This window comes from Jaculus jaculus, chromosome 11 (assembly GCF_020740685.1).
Source record: "Jaculus jaculus isolate mJacJac1 chromosome 11, mJacJac1.mat.Y.cur, whole genome shotgun sequence".
NCBI classification, from domain to species: domain Eukaryota; kingdom Metazoa; phylum Chordata; class Mammalia; order Rodentia; family Dipodidae; genus Jaculus; species Jaculus jaculus.
Window position 1 is genome coordinate 90,577,058 of NC_059112.1, and position 18,889 is coordinate 90,595,946.

The 18,889-nt window shown below is 47.5% G+C and overlaps 1 protein-coding gene across 2 annotated transcripts in view; it reads left to right on the forward strand.

The window, feature by feature from the left end:
• Positions 1-18,889, forward strand: part of Usp13 (ubiquitin specific peptidase 13) — a 122,222-nt gene that overhangs the window by 66,805 nt on the left and 36,528 nt on the right. For both annotated transcript variants that reach the window (XM_045161512.1, XM_045161513.1), the window contains exons 8-11: positions 1,507-1,694; positions 5,705-5,776; positions 6,241-6,334; positions 17,699-17,824. In XM_045161512.1, the coding sequence (XP_045017447.1) occupies positions 1,507-1,694; positions 5,705-5,776; positions 6,241-6,334; positions 17,699-17,824 (480 nt within the window). The remainder of the gene's footprint in view (positions 1-1,506; positions 1,695-5,704; positions 5,777-6,240; positions 6,335-17,698; positions 17,825-18,889) is intronic.

The window sequence follows — 18,889 nt, forward strand, 5'->3', positions numbered from 1 at the left end:
CACACACACACACACACACACACACACACACACACACACACGCAGAGGGAATGGGTGTGCCAGAGCATCTTGCTGCTGCAAATGAGCTACAGATGCATGCACCACTTTGTGCATCTGACTGATGTGGGTGCTAGGGAATCCACCCAGACCATCAGGATTTGTGAGCAAGCACCTTTAACTGCTGAGCCACCTGTCCATCCCCTAGCTTCCTTTTTTAATTCCTGTCTTTCATATATGTCTCTTGTCTCCTTCTTTCTTACCTTTTCTCTCCATGCCCCAACTCTTTTGTTTTTCATGGCAGGGTCTTACTCTAGCCCACACTTGGAGCTCACTCTATAGCTCCAGGCTGGCCTTTAACTCCAAGAATCCTTCTACCTCAACCTCTCTAGTGCTGGGACTAAAGGCATGTACCACCATACCCAGCTCTCTCTTCCTTTAAAAATATTTTTTTCTCATGGTTTTAAAAACTGTGGCAAAATATGTGTAACATAAAATGGCTCTTTTAGTTGTATTTCTTTAAGATATTTAATTAATTAATTAATTTGACAGAGAGAGAAAGAGAGAGAGAGAGAGAGAGAGAGAGAATGGTGCTCCAGAGCCTCCAGCCACTGCAAACGAACTCCAGATGTGTGCACCCCTTTATGTATCTAAGATGGCTAACATGGGCCCTGGGGAACTGAACCTGGGTTCTTTGGCTTTGCAGGCAAATGCCTTAATCGCTAAGCCGTCCCTCCAGCTCTAGTTGCATTTTATTTTGCATATGTGGTGCATGTGTGTATGTGTGTCTGCTCATAGGCATGCATGGGTGGGCATGCATGTGTGTTGTGTATGTGTGTAGAGGCCAAAGGCTGACATTGGGTGTCTCCCTCTATTGCTCTCCTCCTTATTTATTGAGATAGGGACTCTTTTTCAACCTAGAGCCCTTTGATTTAGCTACTCTATCTGGACAGCTTATCCCAGGGATCCACTTGTTAACATCTCCCCAGTTCTGGGGTTACAGGCAGGTACCACCATGCCTGGTATTCACCGCTGGTTTTGGGTATCTGAACCCAGAGCCTCATTCCTGTGCAGCAAGCAGTTTACCAACTGAGCCATTTTCCTAGTACCTAGCTCATTTTAAATGTGCAGTTTTGTGATATTATCATCACATTTTTGTGCAAGTCTCGCCATCTCTCAATGTCTTCTAACTAGATTGCTCATTTCTTGTCATATAATTTGAGGAAAGTGGTAAGAAATACCCACTGACAGCCGGGCGTGTTAGCACACGCCTTTAATCCCAGCACTCGGGAGATCAGAGACGGGAGGATCGCCGTCAGCTCAAGGCCACCCTGAGACTCCATAGTGAATTCCAGGTCAGCCTGGACTAGAGTGAAACTCTACCTCAAAAAACCAAAATAAATAAATAAATAAATACACGCTGACATAGAAATAATTTCATAGGCATTTTTTTTTTTTTTTTTGAGTGGAACATATACTGAAGGCTGTTCTTTAATGACTCTGCTTCAGACCGAGAACGGGCTCCGTGACAATGACGTCAAGCCGAGGGTCAGTGAGTGGGAAGTGATCCAGGAGTCAGGGACGAAGCTGAAACCAATGTACGGCCCTGGCTACACAGGCTTGAAGAACCTGGGCAACAGCTGCTACCTCAGTTCCGTCATGCAGGCCATCTTCAGCATCCCCGAGTTCCAGAGAGCGTAAGTGCCCCGCGCTGTCCACGGGCCGCAGCCCTGCGCGCCCAGCGAGCCATCTTGAGTGCCTCTGTCGTTCTGCCCGGATGGTGATGCTTTGATTCTCCCATGAGGGCACTCACGTAGTGTTTCGGGATCAGGAGAGCGGTGGAAGCCGAGAAACACCATCCTGCAAGTTTGTTCAATTCATATGGCTTCTGCTGTTCGACCCTCTGGGCCCAAGAATATGTGACAGGACTCCCCGGTCCTCAGGACACCTGCCAGGTCCCTCCTGAGGATGGGCCAGGAGAGGGCCAGGGATTGGCTTGGCTGGTGTCTCTCTTCCAGGGGGGGTTGCACAGGGTGTTTTTGTTACTTTCTTGTTGTGACCAAATGTTGGACAAGAAGCAGCTTATGAGAGGAAGGATTTATTTTAGCTTACAGTTTGAGGTTACAGCCTATCACGGCAGGGGGAGGCATGGTGGCAAGAGATTGAGGCAGAGCTGGTCACATGGAATCTGCGGTCATGAAGCAGAGAAAGACAGATGCTGGGTCTGTGGTGGATGTGGGTCTGCAGTGTGCTAAGTGTGGAAACCAAGTGGCAGCTTACTCATCGCTGTAGCAACTTGCCCTGTCCAGTAGCTTACTTTTATGTTTTTTTTTTTTTTTAATATGTGGATGTATTTGTATGTGGCCAATGTGTGCACATGTGTATGGAGGTCAGAGGACGACCTTGGGTCTGTCCTCAGGAAAACCGTTACCTGCTTTAAGACAGGTAGACGCTGGAGATCCCTGATGTTTGGTTAGACTGGCTGGCCAGGCAGCCACAGCAATCCTCTTGTCTTTGCCCTGTTCAGTCTTGGGATTACTTTGCCGGGCATTGGTGGTCATGCCTGGTTTTTTACATAGGTGCTGGCATGGTGACAAAATACCTGTGATAGTCAACTTAAAAAGAAAAGGAAGAGTATATTTTGGCTTACAGTTTTGGAGATTTAAGGCCACGACTGATTGGCTCCATTGTTTTGGGCCCACGGTAGCAAAGTACTTCATGGCAGGAACATGTCGAGATAACCCATTTATTTCATGTGTGGTATGAGGAGATGGGGACAAGGTCCCACTCTTTTTTTGAGAGCATGTCCCCAGAGATCTAGCTTTCTGTGTGTATAGCCCTCACCCCTCTTAAAGGTTCCACCACTTCTCCATAATGCCACAGGCCGGGGACCGAGCCTTTGGACAAGGCATGGCCTATAAGGGACAAGTATCCGAATTGTAGCGGTGTGTCTTCTGTTTGGATCCTTGTAGCTGTGGAAATAATTGATAGACTTACTCAGTATTGGCTGGAGAGATGGCTTAGCGGTTAAGGCCTTTGCCTGCAAAGGATCCTGTTTTGATTCTCCAGGACCCACGTAAGCCACGTGAACAAGGGGGCACATGCATCTGGGGTTCATTTGCAGTGGCTGGAGGCCCTGGCATGCCCATTTTCTCTCTCTCTGCCTCTTTCTTTCTCGAATAAATAAATAACTAAATAAAAAAATAATTCTCAATATGAATGCATTTATTCAACAAAAACGTGCCAAATGCCCTTTTCATGCCTGATGCTACTCTGTTGCTGGTGATGCACGTAAGGTCTCCATCGTCAGAGATTGCACTTTAGCATGTCAGAGTCGCAGATAAGAAAAAAGAATGTAAGAAAACTGTATCATTCCACGTAGTGACACAGGCTAAGAAGGCAAGGAGAAAGTTTTTCTGGGTGATGAGAAAGTACTGTGGGTGGCTACTCTTCTTTAGGCTGGGACAGGGGAGGTGACTTTCAACAGATCTGAAAAGTCTTCCAGTAGAGCATCTGCAGAGCAGGCGACCCTGGAAAGAGACAGCAGATGGCCTGGCCCAGAAGCAGGAGGGAGCTTGCCTTGCCACGGGGCAGCAGAGGCAAATGGCCAGTCCATCACAGCAAGGAGAGAGCGGTGGCAGATGAGAGAAGTGGGCAGAGTGGGCTGCCCGAGACAGGAGGAGTAGGTGTTGGAAGCCAGCCTGGGTCATGTATTAATACTACTCTGTCACAAAACAAAATAAGAACATGAAGTTGGGGGTGGGAATGGCAGTTCCCTTTCTTGTTGCTGTGACAAAATACCTGGCCAAAGCAACTTCAGGAAGGAGAGGTCTATTTCGCCTCAGAGTTTAAGTTTACAGACTGTCCCAGCAGGAAAGGCATGGTGGCAGGGGCCTGGGTCCTACTGCGTCACAGTCAGGGAGCAGAGAGAAAGATGAATATGGGTGCTCATTCAGCCCAGGACCCCAGCCCATGGGATGGTGCTACCTACAGTTAGGTTGGGTCTTTAAACCTCAATTAACCAAATCAGGGGGGAGAGAGAGTGGGGGGAGAGAAAGCGAGTGAGCACACTAGGGTCTCTTGCTGCTGTACTCCACCTCTAGACACGTGTGCCACCTTGTGCATCTGGCTTTATGTGGGTACTGAGGAGTTGAACCCAGACTATTATATTTTTCATGCAAGCATCTTTGACTGCTAAGACATCTCTCCAGCCCCCAAACTAGATTCTAGAAGGATAGGCCTACACTGTGCCTGGCAGAGTCCTCCTGTATCGTTTCTTTTTCTCAACTTTTATTAACATTTTCCATGACTATAAAAAGTGTCCCATGGTAATACCTTCCCCCCGCCACTTTCCCCTTTGAAATTCCATTCTCCATCATATCCCCTCCCCCTCTCAACCAGTCTCTCTTTTATTTTGATGTCATGGTCTTTTCTTCCTCTTATGATGGTCTTCTGTAGGTAGTGTCAGGCACTATGAGGTCATGGATATTGAGGCCATTTTATGTCTGGAGGGAGCACGTTGTACTGAGTCCTACCCTTCCTTTGGCTTTTACATTCTTTCCATCACCTCTACCGCATTAGACCCTAAGCCTTGGAAGGTGTGATTGAGATGTTACTCAGTATTCCAACCACTTCTTTCCAGCACTATGATACCTTCTGAGTCATCCCAAAGTCACTGCCATCTGAAAAGAGAAGATTCTCTAACCAAAGTGAGAGTAGCATTAATATAAGGGCATAAATATTAAGAGAAGTGCTTACTGGGCAGTTTGATAAGCATAGTATATACATTTTTCCAGACACCAGCAGATGTTACACCCCCTAGGGCTCATGACTACCCTGTTTTAAGTTTTCAGTATCAGGGATGTGTTTTCCCCCAGGGAGCGGGCCTCTAGTCCAATTGGGGAGCAGTTGATTTCCACCATGACAGACGTGCCACTATTGCACCCGTTGGCTCATTTGGCCTGGCTGGCCAATTATAAGGCTTGCAGTGTCCACTGTTGAGTATCTTCACTGGTGGTATCTCTTTCTCCCATTGAACTACATGTAGAATGGCTTCTTCCAGCTTCCTGTCAGCTGGTCTACATGGAGGAGGTTATCAGCTCAGTTCTAGCAGGATTTCTCAGTGGCCTTGCAGCCCAAGTATGTGAAGTCTTCAGCAATAGGGTCTTGCCATCTATTCCTGGTGGGAACCAGGTCTGTATCTTGATCAAAGAAGACTGTTGCCCCTAATCTTACATATTTTGTTTGAGACAAGATCTTGCTGTGTAGTCTAGGCTGGCCTTGAATTTACAATCTTCCTGCCTCAGCCTCTCCATTTGCTGGATGCCATTTGTTTTTGATTATGATTGTGATTGTGATGGGCATAAACCAGTGGTTCTTGACTCAGGTGCTATATCAGAATGACACGAGGAACTTTGAAATGAATTCTAAATCCTAAATCTCAATCTCAGTTGAGGAAATTGGAACACCTGAGGGTGGCTGTGGTTATGGTTAAGATCTAAAGAGACTCTAACCAGGGTGGGACCCATTTGGACAATTTCAACATGTTGGGAAGGCTTAAGAGTTTGGCTGTGGAGCAAGGATCTCTTGGAAAACTTCTCAGGGGGACGATTTAATCATGACAGAAAGCAAGAAGTATTGCTGAGAGTTACAGCTTGCTTCATCATTCCCAGGGTCTCTGTTTTGACTGTTGCCTCTCATCCCCTAGGTATGTAGGAAACCTTCCAAGAATATTTGACTATTCACCATTAGATCCGACACAAGATTTCAACACACAGATGTAAGTGCCAGATATATGCGTGTTTTAGCACAAGTTTCCACTGTGGTATTCATGATAGTTATCACCGAGCTGCCAAATTCAAGGCAGTTCCTTTTCCTTCCTTCCTTCCTCCCTCCCCCTCCCTCCCTCTCTCCCTCCCTCCCTCTCTTCCTCCCTCCCTCCCTCTCTTCCTCCCTCCCTCCCTCTCTCCCTTCTTCCCCTCCTTCTTCCTTTCTTCCTTCCCTCCCTGCTTCCCTGTCCCCCTCCCTCCCTCTCTTTCTTTCTTTCTTGTATATTTATGTGTTTTAAAATGAGTATAAGAAGAAATTCATGAACTTATGAGGTACTGAGGAAAGTTTGAGAGTGGAATCAGAATTAAGATGAGTCAAATGATCTATTTGCGAGCAATCCCGATAAAACACTGCACCTCAAAGTGGACTCATTGTATCAATATCTCTTTGTTTTTGTGTCTCTTTCCTGCTCAGGACAAAGTTAGGACACGGCCTTCTTTCAGGCCAGTATTCAAAGCCTCCCGTGAAATCTGAGCTCATCGAGCAGGTGATGAAGGAGGAGCACAAGGTACGTGTCCCCGCGAGTGCCACTTGGCATACGGGTAGGTGGGACTTTGCCAGTGAGAATGTGGGTCCCCGGCGTGTTGGCAAATGGTAGCTATAGACTGAGCAAGCTGTCAGGACTGCGGTTTCATCGCAGAGTAAGCAAGGCCTGTCTGTGTGTTCTTCAACTGGGATAAGGCTACATATGGGGGACATATGTCTTCCCCTTGCATGATTTTTCAGAAAAAATGCTCTTCATGGGATAGAGCTAAGGTAGGAGGAATAAATCCATTTTCCCACTCTGCATTCAGTCTTGCCCTTAGAGTCTTTTTCTTCTACTGAGCCTTAGCTTTATTTGCAAGGGTTTTCATCTCTCCTTCCCAAGAGGGTCTTGCCAAGTGTTTCATGGCTTCTCTTGTTGAGATTGAGCAAATGTCTGTTAGGCTCAGATTGGATCTGCACAACAAGGGCAGTTGGTTTCCTCCATGACAGACGTGCCGCTGTTGCACCTGTTGGTAATGATTTCACCCAAGTCTTACACTTGGTGAACCTTACTGATAGCTGCATCACTGGAAAGCTCACCCCAGTACCATGATGACTCATAAAAGCTGCCTCCTTGGAGCTCCTTGCACAACTTGCAGGCAGTTCCACAGAAGAGTCTCCTCATCCCAGCAATTAATTACTGCTTCTGTAACTTTAGGGAGGGGCCTTAGGAATCTTGTAACCTTTTGAGTCTTGTAAGTTTCTGGAGCTTTTTGGGTTTTATAAGGGAGTGTTTCATTTTGGAGGAAATAGCTAGGAAGTAGCCATGCTGGTCTTGAACTCCCTTTTTTTTGGTTGTTGTTAAAAATATTCTACTTATTTATTACTTGAGAGAGAAAGAGACGGGGGTGAGGAGAATGGGTGCACCAGACCTCCTGAGAATGAACTCCAGACACATGCACCACTTTGTACAACTGGCTTTACCTTGGCACTGGGGAATTAAACCCAGTCCATCAGGCTTTGCAAGCAAGCACCTTTAACTATTGAGCAATTTCTCCAGGCCCCTTGGCCTTGAACTCTTGATCCATCTGCCTCAGCTTCAGGAGTCCTCAGGTTTCCAAGGCCTTTTGTTAAACATGGGTATCCCAGTCTCTTCTTGGAGCTAAGGATTCAGCCTTTCTGAGGGAGAGAGGGGCAGGCGCCCTCATTGGTACATTAGCATGTAGTTTTACAGCATACTCAGCTAGGGGAAAGTCGGCTGGCCAGTTGCTATTGGTTGATGGATTCCCCAAGCACCTGTACGAGGGGGCTGTGGTCCCTCCCTGGGCTTCGCTGTTGTGTAGCCTGTGGGGTATGTCTGGGCATAGACTGTACGAGAGACATCATGGAGGTAATGGAGAGTAAGAGATAAGGAAGTCCTCTGTCCTACAAGGTCTTTGGGGGGGGAGGGGCTGTTTTGCTCACCATAGGGGTGGAGCTTGTTGCCTTGTGACTCACAAGTAATTGACAAGTGCAGACAGGGCAGAAGGGCAAGTTCAGCAAGATTTATTTTAGGAAAGAAAGTAGAGTAGAAAACCTTCCAGGTTGGGAAGGGTTCTGAGCAGGTGGTCCTCATGGTGACTTGGATCGGTGTGTGTGTGTGTGTGTGGGGGGGGGGGGCGGGGGTTCTTCTAACCTTAGGGGCGTAAATTAGGTATTGAGTTGGCTAAGTTTAACTGCGTACGGAAGACCTTGACTAGCTGGTGCATCGGGGAGGAGAGCACAGACTCAGAATGAACCCACTGGCCTGAAAAAGAAAACATCCTAGAAGAAGGAAGAAGTAGGAAGCAGTCCCCGAGTGCCATTTTGGTGAGCCAGACAGGCTTAGGTTCAGACTGGAGTTGTCTTCTCATATCACCTGGGTAGTTTGACATCTGTGTGTTTTTTTTTTTTTTCAAGGTAGGAGTTCACTCTAGCCCAGGCTGGCCTGGAATTCACTATGTAGTCTCAAACTGTCCTTTAATTCACAATGATTCTCCTACCTCTGCCTCCTGAGTGCTGGGGTTAAAGGCATGCGCCACCACACCCGACATCTATATTCTTTCAAGCCTAGCTAAGTACCTACATAAGAAGGCTACCCTGGGCTGGAGGGATGGCTTAGCTGTTAAGGCATTTGCCTACAAAGCCAAAGGACCCAGGTTCAATTTCCCAAGACCCACATTAGCCAGATGCACAAGGGGACACATGCGTCTGGAGTTTGTATGCAGTGGCTGGAAGCTCTGGCGTGCCCATTCTCTATCTCTCTCTCTCTCTCTCTTTCTGTCAAAGAAATAAATAAAAATAAAATATTAAAAAAAAGAAGGCTACCCTGCTTCTAATCTCTTATCAGAGAGGAGGTAAATTGGTGCTAGATAAGACAGTAAAGTTATGATTAAATGTTACCTCAGCCTGGGCCTCTTACAGCAACCTCGGCTGAGCTGTAACGTTATTGTGCTTTTAGAATCTTCTTATCTGAGAAAACATTCCAATGCAAAGCTTTCAATGTGGCAGTATTTGGAAGTAAAGTTGGGCTTTGCTACTGGGCTGATGGATGTCTTTGGACATGGATGGAAGGTAGTTCATCTTGGAGCAAGGCAGATTATTAATTTATCCTACAAACTACTACCTGTGGCTCATCTCCCCCATGTCAGATCTGGTGGCTGTCGTTCAGTTATTCTGTAGAGCTCCACGTGTGGGTCTGGGCTTGTGGCTTAGAACCTCTGCCCCACCTGGTCGAGTCAGGCAACCCTCAGTAGCACTTGGGCTGTATCTGGCCTGAGCGAGTGTTTTGCTTGGCTCATATATAACACCCACACTTGGAGTCCCAGCTCCGCAGTGGCAGCTGCAGCCCAGTGGCATCCCTCCCTGAACATGGGAGGACGCAGTCCCCAGCTGACTTGTGACCAGGCCACTACTACTGGTATTTGGGTTTGTGACCTTTGCTCTAGATGACTCAGAAAACCCTTTCCTGTTCTGAGGCACCAGGATGATAGTGTTAAGAAAGAATTTGAAGACCTGGTGGTCTGGAGAAAGAATCTCGGGGGAAGGGTCTAGGGAGGTAGTGTAGTCGCTAGAGCACTGGCTTGGCCCACATGAATCCCTGGCTTCCATCCCCAGCGCTGCATCAACCGTGCATGCTGGTGCACACCTGTAGTCCCAGTACTTGGGATCTGGAGGCAGGAGCCTCAGAAGTTCAAGGTCATCCTGTGCTGTCCTGTGAGTTCAAGGCCCGTTGGGATACATGAGACCTGGTCTCCAAAAAGAGAGGGAGCTGGAGAGATGGCTTAGCGGTTAAGCGCTTGCCTGTGAAGCCTAAGGACCCCGGTTCCAGGCTCAATCCCCAGGACCACGATAGCCAGATGCACAAGGGGGTGCACGCGTCTGGAGTTTGTTTCAGTGGCTGGAGGCCCTGGAGCGCCCCTTATCTCTCTTTCTCTCTATCTGTGTCTTTCTCTCTCTGTCACTGTCACATAAATAAATAAAATTGAAAAAAAATTAAAAAGAAGAGAGACAGGAAGGAAAGAGGAATCCTGAATGTGTCGGGAAACAGAACAGTGTGCTTCCTGGCAGTGGAGGGAAGGGCTTGTCCTGAAATGAGAGAATCTTTGGTTTAAATGTTGATAAGCTTCCTGTGACATGCAAAACAGAGCTTGAACTGATCACACTGGGTTTCTTTGTGGGCCTGGGAGTGTTGGTTTTAAAGCTGTTTCTCAAACAGACAAAACAGTTCACAGCAGAAATCTCTACTTCCCTTGACAGGGGAGGGACTTGCTCTCCGAGGGATCCAGATTTTCACTGCAGTTGGTTTCAGAGGAACCAATTTGTAGGAACCCTCCTTCTGGCAGGCCAGGCACCTCTGTCAGGTGGTCCTGCCCCAGGCTGCTGCTCTTTGTGATTTGTAGATGAGCAGCAACGTCCCAAGAGGAGAAAGAGGGTGCGATCCAGCAGAGAAGGGGGTGGGATAGATCATGAGGGGAAGTGTGATGGAGGACAGGGCTCACGAGAGAGAGGTCTGAGCCATGGGCCAGAAAGGCCAGTAAGTGTACTCACGCCTCATGCCCCTGTGCAGGACCAGCCCTTTCCCTATGCGGGCAGCAACATAAGCAGCAGAGCCTTGCTCAAAGGTAGAAAGCCCTGGGGTTGGGAGTCGCACCAGGCTGTGTGAGGCCTGTGCCTGCTGTTGACCACTGCACTATCCTGTCCCCAGCTGTTGCTCCAAGAGTCCCTGGTGCTGCAAGGCGTGTGACGAAGTAGGGTGTGTTAAGTTTTCAGATCAGTAGCTAGCTCCGCCTCGTGGCCTGCTCACCACTCTCTTAGGTTTTGTATCTTAGTTTATGTCTGGTACGTGTACATTGTGATATTAAAGTTGATCTGTTACAAATCAAGGGGAGACCTAATCTTTTTAAAAATTTTTATTTATTTATTTGAGAAAGCAAGAGAGGGAAAGAGGCAGAGAGAGGTGGGGGGGTGGGAATCGGCACTCCAGGGCTTCCAGCCACTGCAAACGAACTCCAGACGCGTGTGCCACCTTGTGCAGGAGACTTAGTTTTTTAAGCATCTGCTTATTTAATAAGCATTTTCATCTATAAAAAAAAAGTCGGGGCTGGAGAGATGGCTTAGCAGTTAAGCGCTTGCCTGTGAAGCCTAAGGACCCCGGTTTGAGGCTCGGTTCCCCAGGACCCACGTTAGCCAGATGCACAAGGGGGCGCACACGTCTGGAGTTCGTTTGCAGAGGCTGGAAGCCCTGGCGCGCCCATTCTCTCTCTCTCCCTCTATCTGTCTTTCTCTCTGTGTCTGTCGCTCTCAAATAAATAAATAAAAAATTAAAAAAAAAAAAAGTCATCAGCCGGGCATGGTGGTGCATGCCTTTAATCCTAGTACTAGGAAGGCAAAGGTAGGATCATCGTGAGTTCAAGGCCACCCTGAGACTCCATAGTTAATTCCAGATCAGCCTGGGCCAGAGTGAGACCCTACCTCGGAAAAACAAACAAACAAAAAAACCCCAAAAACAGTCATTCAAGTCTAGGGAGATGGCTCAATGGAGAAAGTGTATGCTGCTGAAGCTACTAAAGAGTCCTAGAGAGCAACCCCAGATCCTATGTAATAAAGCAGGAAGCTGATTACAGACGTGCTTCTGTAATCACAGCGCTCTGAGGACGAGGTGGGGGCAGAGACAGGTGATGTTCTGGGAAGCCATGGTGAATACAGTTAAGACGGCCGGAGAGGGAGCCTAGAGGGAGGAACTCTACCTAAAAATGGGTGGAGAGGTGAGGACCAGCCTGAAAGTTCTCTTCTGAATTCCACATGTGCACCATGGCATACACACACACACACACACACACACACACACATCTTAAAAATTACAAAGAAAAGACTAACAGCATTTGCTTTGGACACTGCAATTTCTCCTTATATTTGTTTTGTTTCACCCCAAGGGGTTGAACCCAGGGCCTTGTGTATGCTGAGTAAAGACCCTGGTAATGAGCTGCATTCTCAGCTCTTACATATCCTTGACCTTGGTGCCCATTAAGACACCTTGAAGTCAAGTGCTCTGCTCCCTACTTCTCCTTCAGAAGGAAACATGTTGGGGATAATGGTATATTCTGAACAAACTGTGTTTATTTTCCCCACTAAAACTCCTTCTTTTTTTCTTTTTACTTGTGTATGTGGCATGTGTGTTCATATGTGTGGACCCCAGAAGTTGATATTGGGTGTCTTCCTCCGTCACTCTCCACGTTATTTACTCAGATAGGGTCTCCCATTTGAGCCTGGAGCTCCCCTACTCAGGTTCCTCTCTGCTGCCCCTTCCTGTGGTCTTAATACGTGGGCGTGCACTGCTCCAAAGACTGAGAGCCACCACCTCGCTTCTTGCTTGTTCCTGAATGCCTTGGGCTCTGGGGAGGGTACGTGGGCAGTGTTTGGCTGTGTGCCCGAGCCTGGCACACTGTGTGAAACAGTCTCGTGTAAGCATCTGGGAGAGATTCTGAACATTGCCGTCTTCTCTCCTCCACCTGTAGCTGCTCATGGTTTCACTTGTTGCTGGACAAAGTAAGTACGGTATTCTAGAAGCATCCATGGCTTCCCTTGGTGGAGGCTATTTTGGAGACTCTGGGTCTCCCTCTGGGAAAGTGAGTGTTTGGAACCAGCCCAGAGTCAGCCCACAAGGGACAGGGCAGGCTGCCTGAGGCCACCCGATGCAAACAAAGCCAGCTGGATCCTCTTTCCTTCATGGGCTTGGCCCCAAGGGACTTTCAGGTGATGCCACCAGCCCACTGTCAAATAGAAAACGTGGTTCTCTTACCTTAATTGTTTGTGTAAGTCTGTGGTGTGCGTGCGTGTCTGTGGGTATGTGGGTGCACAGGTACATGTGTGTGCATGCATGTGGGTGCCACAGGTCAACTTTGGGTGTCTCCCTCAATTGCTCTCCACCGGATTTTCTATTTTTATTTATTTTTTTATTTTTCAAGGTTGAATTTCACTCTAGCCAGGCTATCCTAGATTCACGATGTCGTCTCAGGTTGGCCTCCCTCCTTGAAATCAGAAATTTAGTGAGTTGGGGCCTGCTGATGAAGACGGCATGAAGCGTGGTTAAGTTTGAGTTGGCGTGTTCAAACACAGTGGAGAAACCCAGAAGCTGGTCTGCATGCAACATGGCGCAGAGGAAGAGCTGATGCCTCTCCAGTTAGGAAGCTCTTTCTAGAATATCAGTTCTTAAGCAGTATTTCTCTCTCTCATTCTCTCTCTCTCTCTCTCTCTCTCTCTCTCTCTGTGTGTGTTGTGTGAAGGCCAGTGGTTGATGTTGGGTGTCTTCCTTGTTTTTTTGCCACCTTATTTTTAATTAATTTATTTAAAAAATTTTTTGGTAACTTGTATTTTTTTATTTGAGAGTGACAGAAAGAGAGAGAGAGAGAGAGAGAGAGAGGGAGGGAGGGAGAGAGAATGGGCGTGCCAGGGCTTCCAGCCACTGCAAACGAACTCCAGACGCGTGTGCCCCCTTGTGCATCTGGCTAACATGGGTCCTGGAGAATCGAGCCTCGAACCGGGGTCCTTAGGCTTCACAGGCAAGAGCTTAACCACTAAGCCATCTCTCCAGCTGCCACCTTCTTGTTTTGAGAGAGGGCTTCTTACTGAACCTAGAGCTCATTGATTTGTCCAGGTTAGGTAATCAGCAAGCCCAAGGGATCCTCCCGTCTGCATTTTCCCAGCATCAGGGTTCCAGGAACACACCACACTCAGGTTCTGAGTGCCATGCGCACGTCAACCACCGAGCCATCCTCCAGACCGTCAGGCAATAGCGTTGATTGCCGATCAGAGGATTAAGAAGGATGAGTGGAGGGAAAACAAGGAAACGAAATGGGCACAGGAAAGAGGAGGTGTGGAGGTGAAATATGTGACATTGACATTGGGCTGCATTTCAAGCATGGGTCTGAGTTGTTGGCATTTGTCATCATGGTCCCTAGTATAAAGCATCTCCTTACAGGTGTGTGACACGTGGTGGCCCAGAGCACCAGCCAGACCTGCAGGATTTACTAACTTGTTGAACTTCCCAGAGCAGCCGCTCCCTGAGGTCTGTGTTGGAGACTGGTGGCCATAGCAAACTGGAATCAAGCCTTGTAGAAAAGTCCCCATCGACAGTGGGCAGGGCGTGGGGGCTTAAGTGGGTGACCGAGCAAACTGCACAGATGTGACAGGGTGCATTCCTGGTGGTGCCACAAGAAACTGCCTAATGCCAAACCTTTTTTTTTTTTTTAATTTTTAAGAAGAAAAGGGAAAAATTACCTAGTAGAGAGTGAAGTCTAATGAGTCTTTACGTGTCTCCCGAGCAGTTTCAGCAGATCGGTAACAGCTGGTCTGGCCCTTCCGTCTGCCTGGCTCCCACATTCTCTGCTGAGTGGCCTGAATGTGGGCTCCGTGGTGTGTAGGTTTGAAGAAGCTTATTCAAGGTTCAAATCCTACTACCTTCGCTTTATGGAAACTAGTAATATGGGCTTAGCCACGAGAGCTAAGCATATATGTGCCAGAAATGCCATTAGGACACTTGAGAGAAGGAAGTGGGGAGACTTTTCTGGTTGTGCATGTTTGGGCCTGTTTGGGCCTCAGTTTCTCCTTCTGCCAACTAGAGATGATAATAACCATTATCTTATGGTTGGATGAATTGAGCCAAATGTACATGTAAAAATGTTAAGACTTGGGCCTGACACTGGTCATCCATACTGCTCACAGCGTCTGCGTTTTACTGTGCTTGCTGTCTGCCGAATGAACGTATAAATGCCAGCCATTCCATAGAGACTGGGCATTGGGTACCTCTCGTGCCATGTGGGTATCCACCAGCACTGGGAGTGAAGAAAGTTCCAAGTTTTATTTATTTGTTTATTCTTTTTGGTTTTTCGAGGTAGGGTCTCACTCTAGCCCAGGCTGACCTGGGATTCACTATGGAGTCTCAGGGTGGCTTCAAACTCATGGCAATCCTCCTATGTCTGCCTCCTGAGTGCTGGGATTAAAGAGAGAGAGAGAGAGAGAATAAGAGGGAGAGAGAGAGAATGGGCACACCAAGACCTCTTACCACTGCAAATGAACTCCAGACACATGTGCCACTTTGTGCATATGGCTTTACATGGGTACTGGAGAATTGAACCCAGGCTGTCAGACTTTGCAAGCAAATACCTTTAACCACTGAGTCATCTCTCTAGCCTCCTTCAAGTTGCAAGTTTTAAAAAATATTATTTATTTGAAAGAAATAGGGAGAGAGAGAGGAAGAGAGTGAGGGAGAATGGGCACACCAGGGTCTCCTGCTGCTGCAAACTCCAGACACATGCACCACTTTTTGCATCTGGCTTTATGTGGGTACTGAGAAATTGAACCTGGGCCATGGGACTTTACAAGGAAATACTTTTAATTGCTCAGTCACCTCTCTAGCCTGAGAGTTATGAGTTTTACACACAGTTTTCAGGAGCAGGATAGGTTTGCATGAAGTTAACCAGGTCAGAAATGCATCCGTTTTCTGCCTGGCATTGGAAGCACACTGAAAGCCAATGCACGCAAGCTGTTTTTGTACAGGTTCCACGTCCTCAGATATTTAACATTTATTGTAGATAATGTGAATGTCTTCATGCACATGAAGGAAGTCCCAGAGGGCCGAATTCATGACATACACGGTCAGTGAGTCCAAGCAGATAAGCTTTCAGCAAGTCAGGGGACCTCCCCAGATCGAAATGAGAAGTGATTGCTTGGATCATGCGTGTTGGGGAGTGGTATATGTCTTTTGGCTACAGGGAGATGCAGACATTTTCTCATCATCTGTCACTGCCATCTGACTGTGACTCTGCAAACCTTTCATGGACTCGAGGTGGTGGGCATTGGTCTGGAGGTTCGGGAGAACTTAGAGGTGTGACACACAGCCTCCACCTGCTTAGCTGAACACTCGACTGTAGAGGTGGGCCAGAAACTGGCTGAAAGTCCAGGAAAGTTTAAGACAGTTTGTACTCTGAGTTGACTAATAGCTCAGATGGCAGCCTATGTGGGCATCAGAGGAAGAGCATGTTCCCTGGCCTGGCACCAACCAGTGGATGTTATTAGAGTCCTACCTAGTAGCCAGAGAAAACACTTCTTTGCTTCATCTTTCTTGTTCTTTATTAGTTATGTACATACTCAGTGTGTAAAGAGCCATGTTGGCACCATCGTTAGCCTCCTCCCTGACCCTCCCCCTGAAGGGACTCTCCTTATTGAGGATTGTGGGGGTAGCCATTAGTTATGGGGAAGAGGCAATGTCTCCGTGCGTAATGTCCCAACTTGTGGCTCTAACAATCTTTCTGCCCCTCCCCTTCCGTGAATTTCCCTGAGCCACGTTGGGTTTGTTTTAGGTCTACTTCAGTGATGAGATCTTGGGAGCCTCTGTGCCTCTGGATATCTGGTTTGGTAGGAGCTCTTGACATGAGGGTTGTCTCACGAGACCCAACATGGGCTGGAGCCTCCCCCACCCCATCTTTGTTTTTGCTGCAAACAGCCTGGGAGAGTTGGGGCCGGGCGTGGGTCAGCTTTGTTCCCTGCAGGGTAGTCTGGTGGTTGAGACCAGTGTAAGCTGACAGAGCTGCCTGGCTCCTCTCTGCTGGTCTCAGTTTCCCCAAATGTGGATAACCGGAGTTATCACCAAGTTAATAAGCATCACCATCATCAGATAAGTTGAACAGAAGGAGTGTCACCTGTCACTAAGGGTGATGTGAACTCTTCCCACTCAGCTGGGTTGGCATCTTGGGTGGGTTTTCTGGATTTGTATAGATTTCCAGAATTAAAGAGTGCATCAAACCCACATTAAACCTTCTACCAAGCTCAGAGGACTCAGAGAGCGGCAGGGCAAAAGGGTCAGGATCGATAATCTGTCTTTGTTGTTGCTGTTGTCTATTTTCTTCATTTATTTTTATCCTTAATCCTCTTCTTTGCTTCCTTCCACCCGCTTCTGTCTCTTTCTCTCTAACTTTAGGACTGGAGACGCAGGCAGTGTCTGTTCATATAGCTGGTGAGGTCTGGCTTCCGCTTGGCTGTCATAGATCTCATCCCATGGCTGGCGTCTTTGTGGGGAAACAGTAGTGGTTCTTTAGAGATGTTCATCTTGACTTGAGGGACCTTACCAGGGACCTTCCTTGACGCCTTGTCCTGCCGACCTCAGGAACCTTCCATCTGGGTTCTGCCCTGAACCTCCCCAGCTTGTGTTTTCTTTCTTTCTCTTTGAGTATGGCTACCTTATACATTGCCCCTCTGGCCCTGTCACCAGCTGCCACCGCCACCTGATCTCACCATCCGGGCAGCTGCAGCCGGCCTCCTCCTGCTTCTCCTGGTAAAGAGCAGAGCCTACGAGCCCTGGGAAATCTTCACTTCCAGACCTCTGCAGTTTGGGCTCATCCACTCGGGAAGCTCTGTAGCTATTTACTGGGCCCTGGAATAATAATATTTTCCTTTCTTGCAGGCCCCACAACTTTTCTGAGGGGTTCTCTCCTCTACCGCATTGCATAGGAGCCGAGGGAAGATGCTGCAGAGATGGTCCTTCCCTTCCCTTCTGCCCCAGAGTGCCTCTTCCCTAGCATGTCTCTGTTCTGCTCTCAAGTGGGCCACGGAGTCCCTTCTGGCCACTGTGTCACATGCCCTGTACGGATAGGCCTCATGGCTATTTAGAAAGTTGGAGCACTGACCACCCACAGAAAGAGCCCTTCCTATTCAGATACCACATTTACAGGAGTGTCTGTCACATGCTACATAGCTGCTCGCCCTTGTCATCTTTACATTGTCCTCATCTGAGTAATGGGGTGTATGGCCAAGCCTGTGCTTGCTGTTGTTTCTCCACTATGACTGTGTGTGGAGGAATTAACTGTGTGCCGCTTTCATCGTTATTTTCTAGCCTCAACAGAATGGGATCTCTCCACGCATGTTTAAGGCCTTTGTCAGCAAGAGCCACCCGGAATTCTCCTCCAACAGACAGCAGGACGCCCAAGAGTTTTTCTTGCATTTGGTGAATCTCGTAGAGGCAAGTCTTCAAAGAACCCAGTGGGGCTGTCAGAGGCACCCCCGTTCCTCAGGGATATCCCTGGTTGGTGGTTTGATGAAAGCATCCCACTCGGGCCACCTCGCCTCTCTGTGGGCCTCCTGGTAGCGGCCTCTGCTCTGTCCAGTTAACGAGACTGCCCCCTCACATTGTGGTTCCAAACACTGGGGGCTGTCTCCGTGTGTCTTTGATTCTGTGCGTATGGTGGGCGTGTTTGGTCTCTGGATGAAGCCCTTTGAGAGCCCCTTGTGGGACTTCGTGTCCTGCTATCACTCAGAGGTGGTCATAAGTCACTCATGGCAGAGGTGAGTCATAGAAACCCTGGGCTTTAAAAGCCACTGAGAATTCCTGAATAAGGGCCTACTTTCCTCTTCTCTTAAAAAAACAAAACAAAACAGATTTTCTTCCATTTTCTGATTGCAAAATGTTCTTTATATAAAAATGGTAGAGAACTCAAGGGAGAACACACAACCCTCTATAATAGCAACTCCTGGTGTTAACGTTTTGGTATCTAACTCTCCAGTCACTTCCTAAGTGGTGCGTGAATTCTCTGTCTGTGTTCTGTTAGGAATATGTTACTATAGTATCATATAGTCTAATATAGCATGATTTTACATCTAATATATAAAATTTTGTTTAAGTAATGTGTTTATATATAATTTACACATATAATTTATTTATATATAGTTTATTTATGCATGATTTCTATTATGTACCTTTGTAGAGTTATTTCACATATGCCCTACTTTTCCAGTATTTTTTCCTCTTTTTCTTTCATTTAGTTCCTCCCGCCTTCTGTTTCTAACTCCATTCATGTCTGTCTGCCATTATTTTAATGGATATATAATATTACCTCAAAGATGCACTAGAATTTATATACCAAACCCTGCATTTTTGGATGTTACATAAATCCCAGTGTTTTGCTTCTAAAATCCTCTGGTGATTAATCAGGCCAGCTGGCTGTGGTGGCGCACACGTTTAATCCCAGTACTTGGGAGGCAGAAGTAGGAGGATCACCATGAGTTTGAGGCCAGCCTGAGACTACAT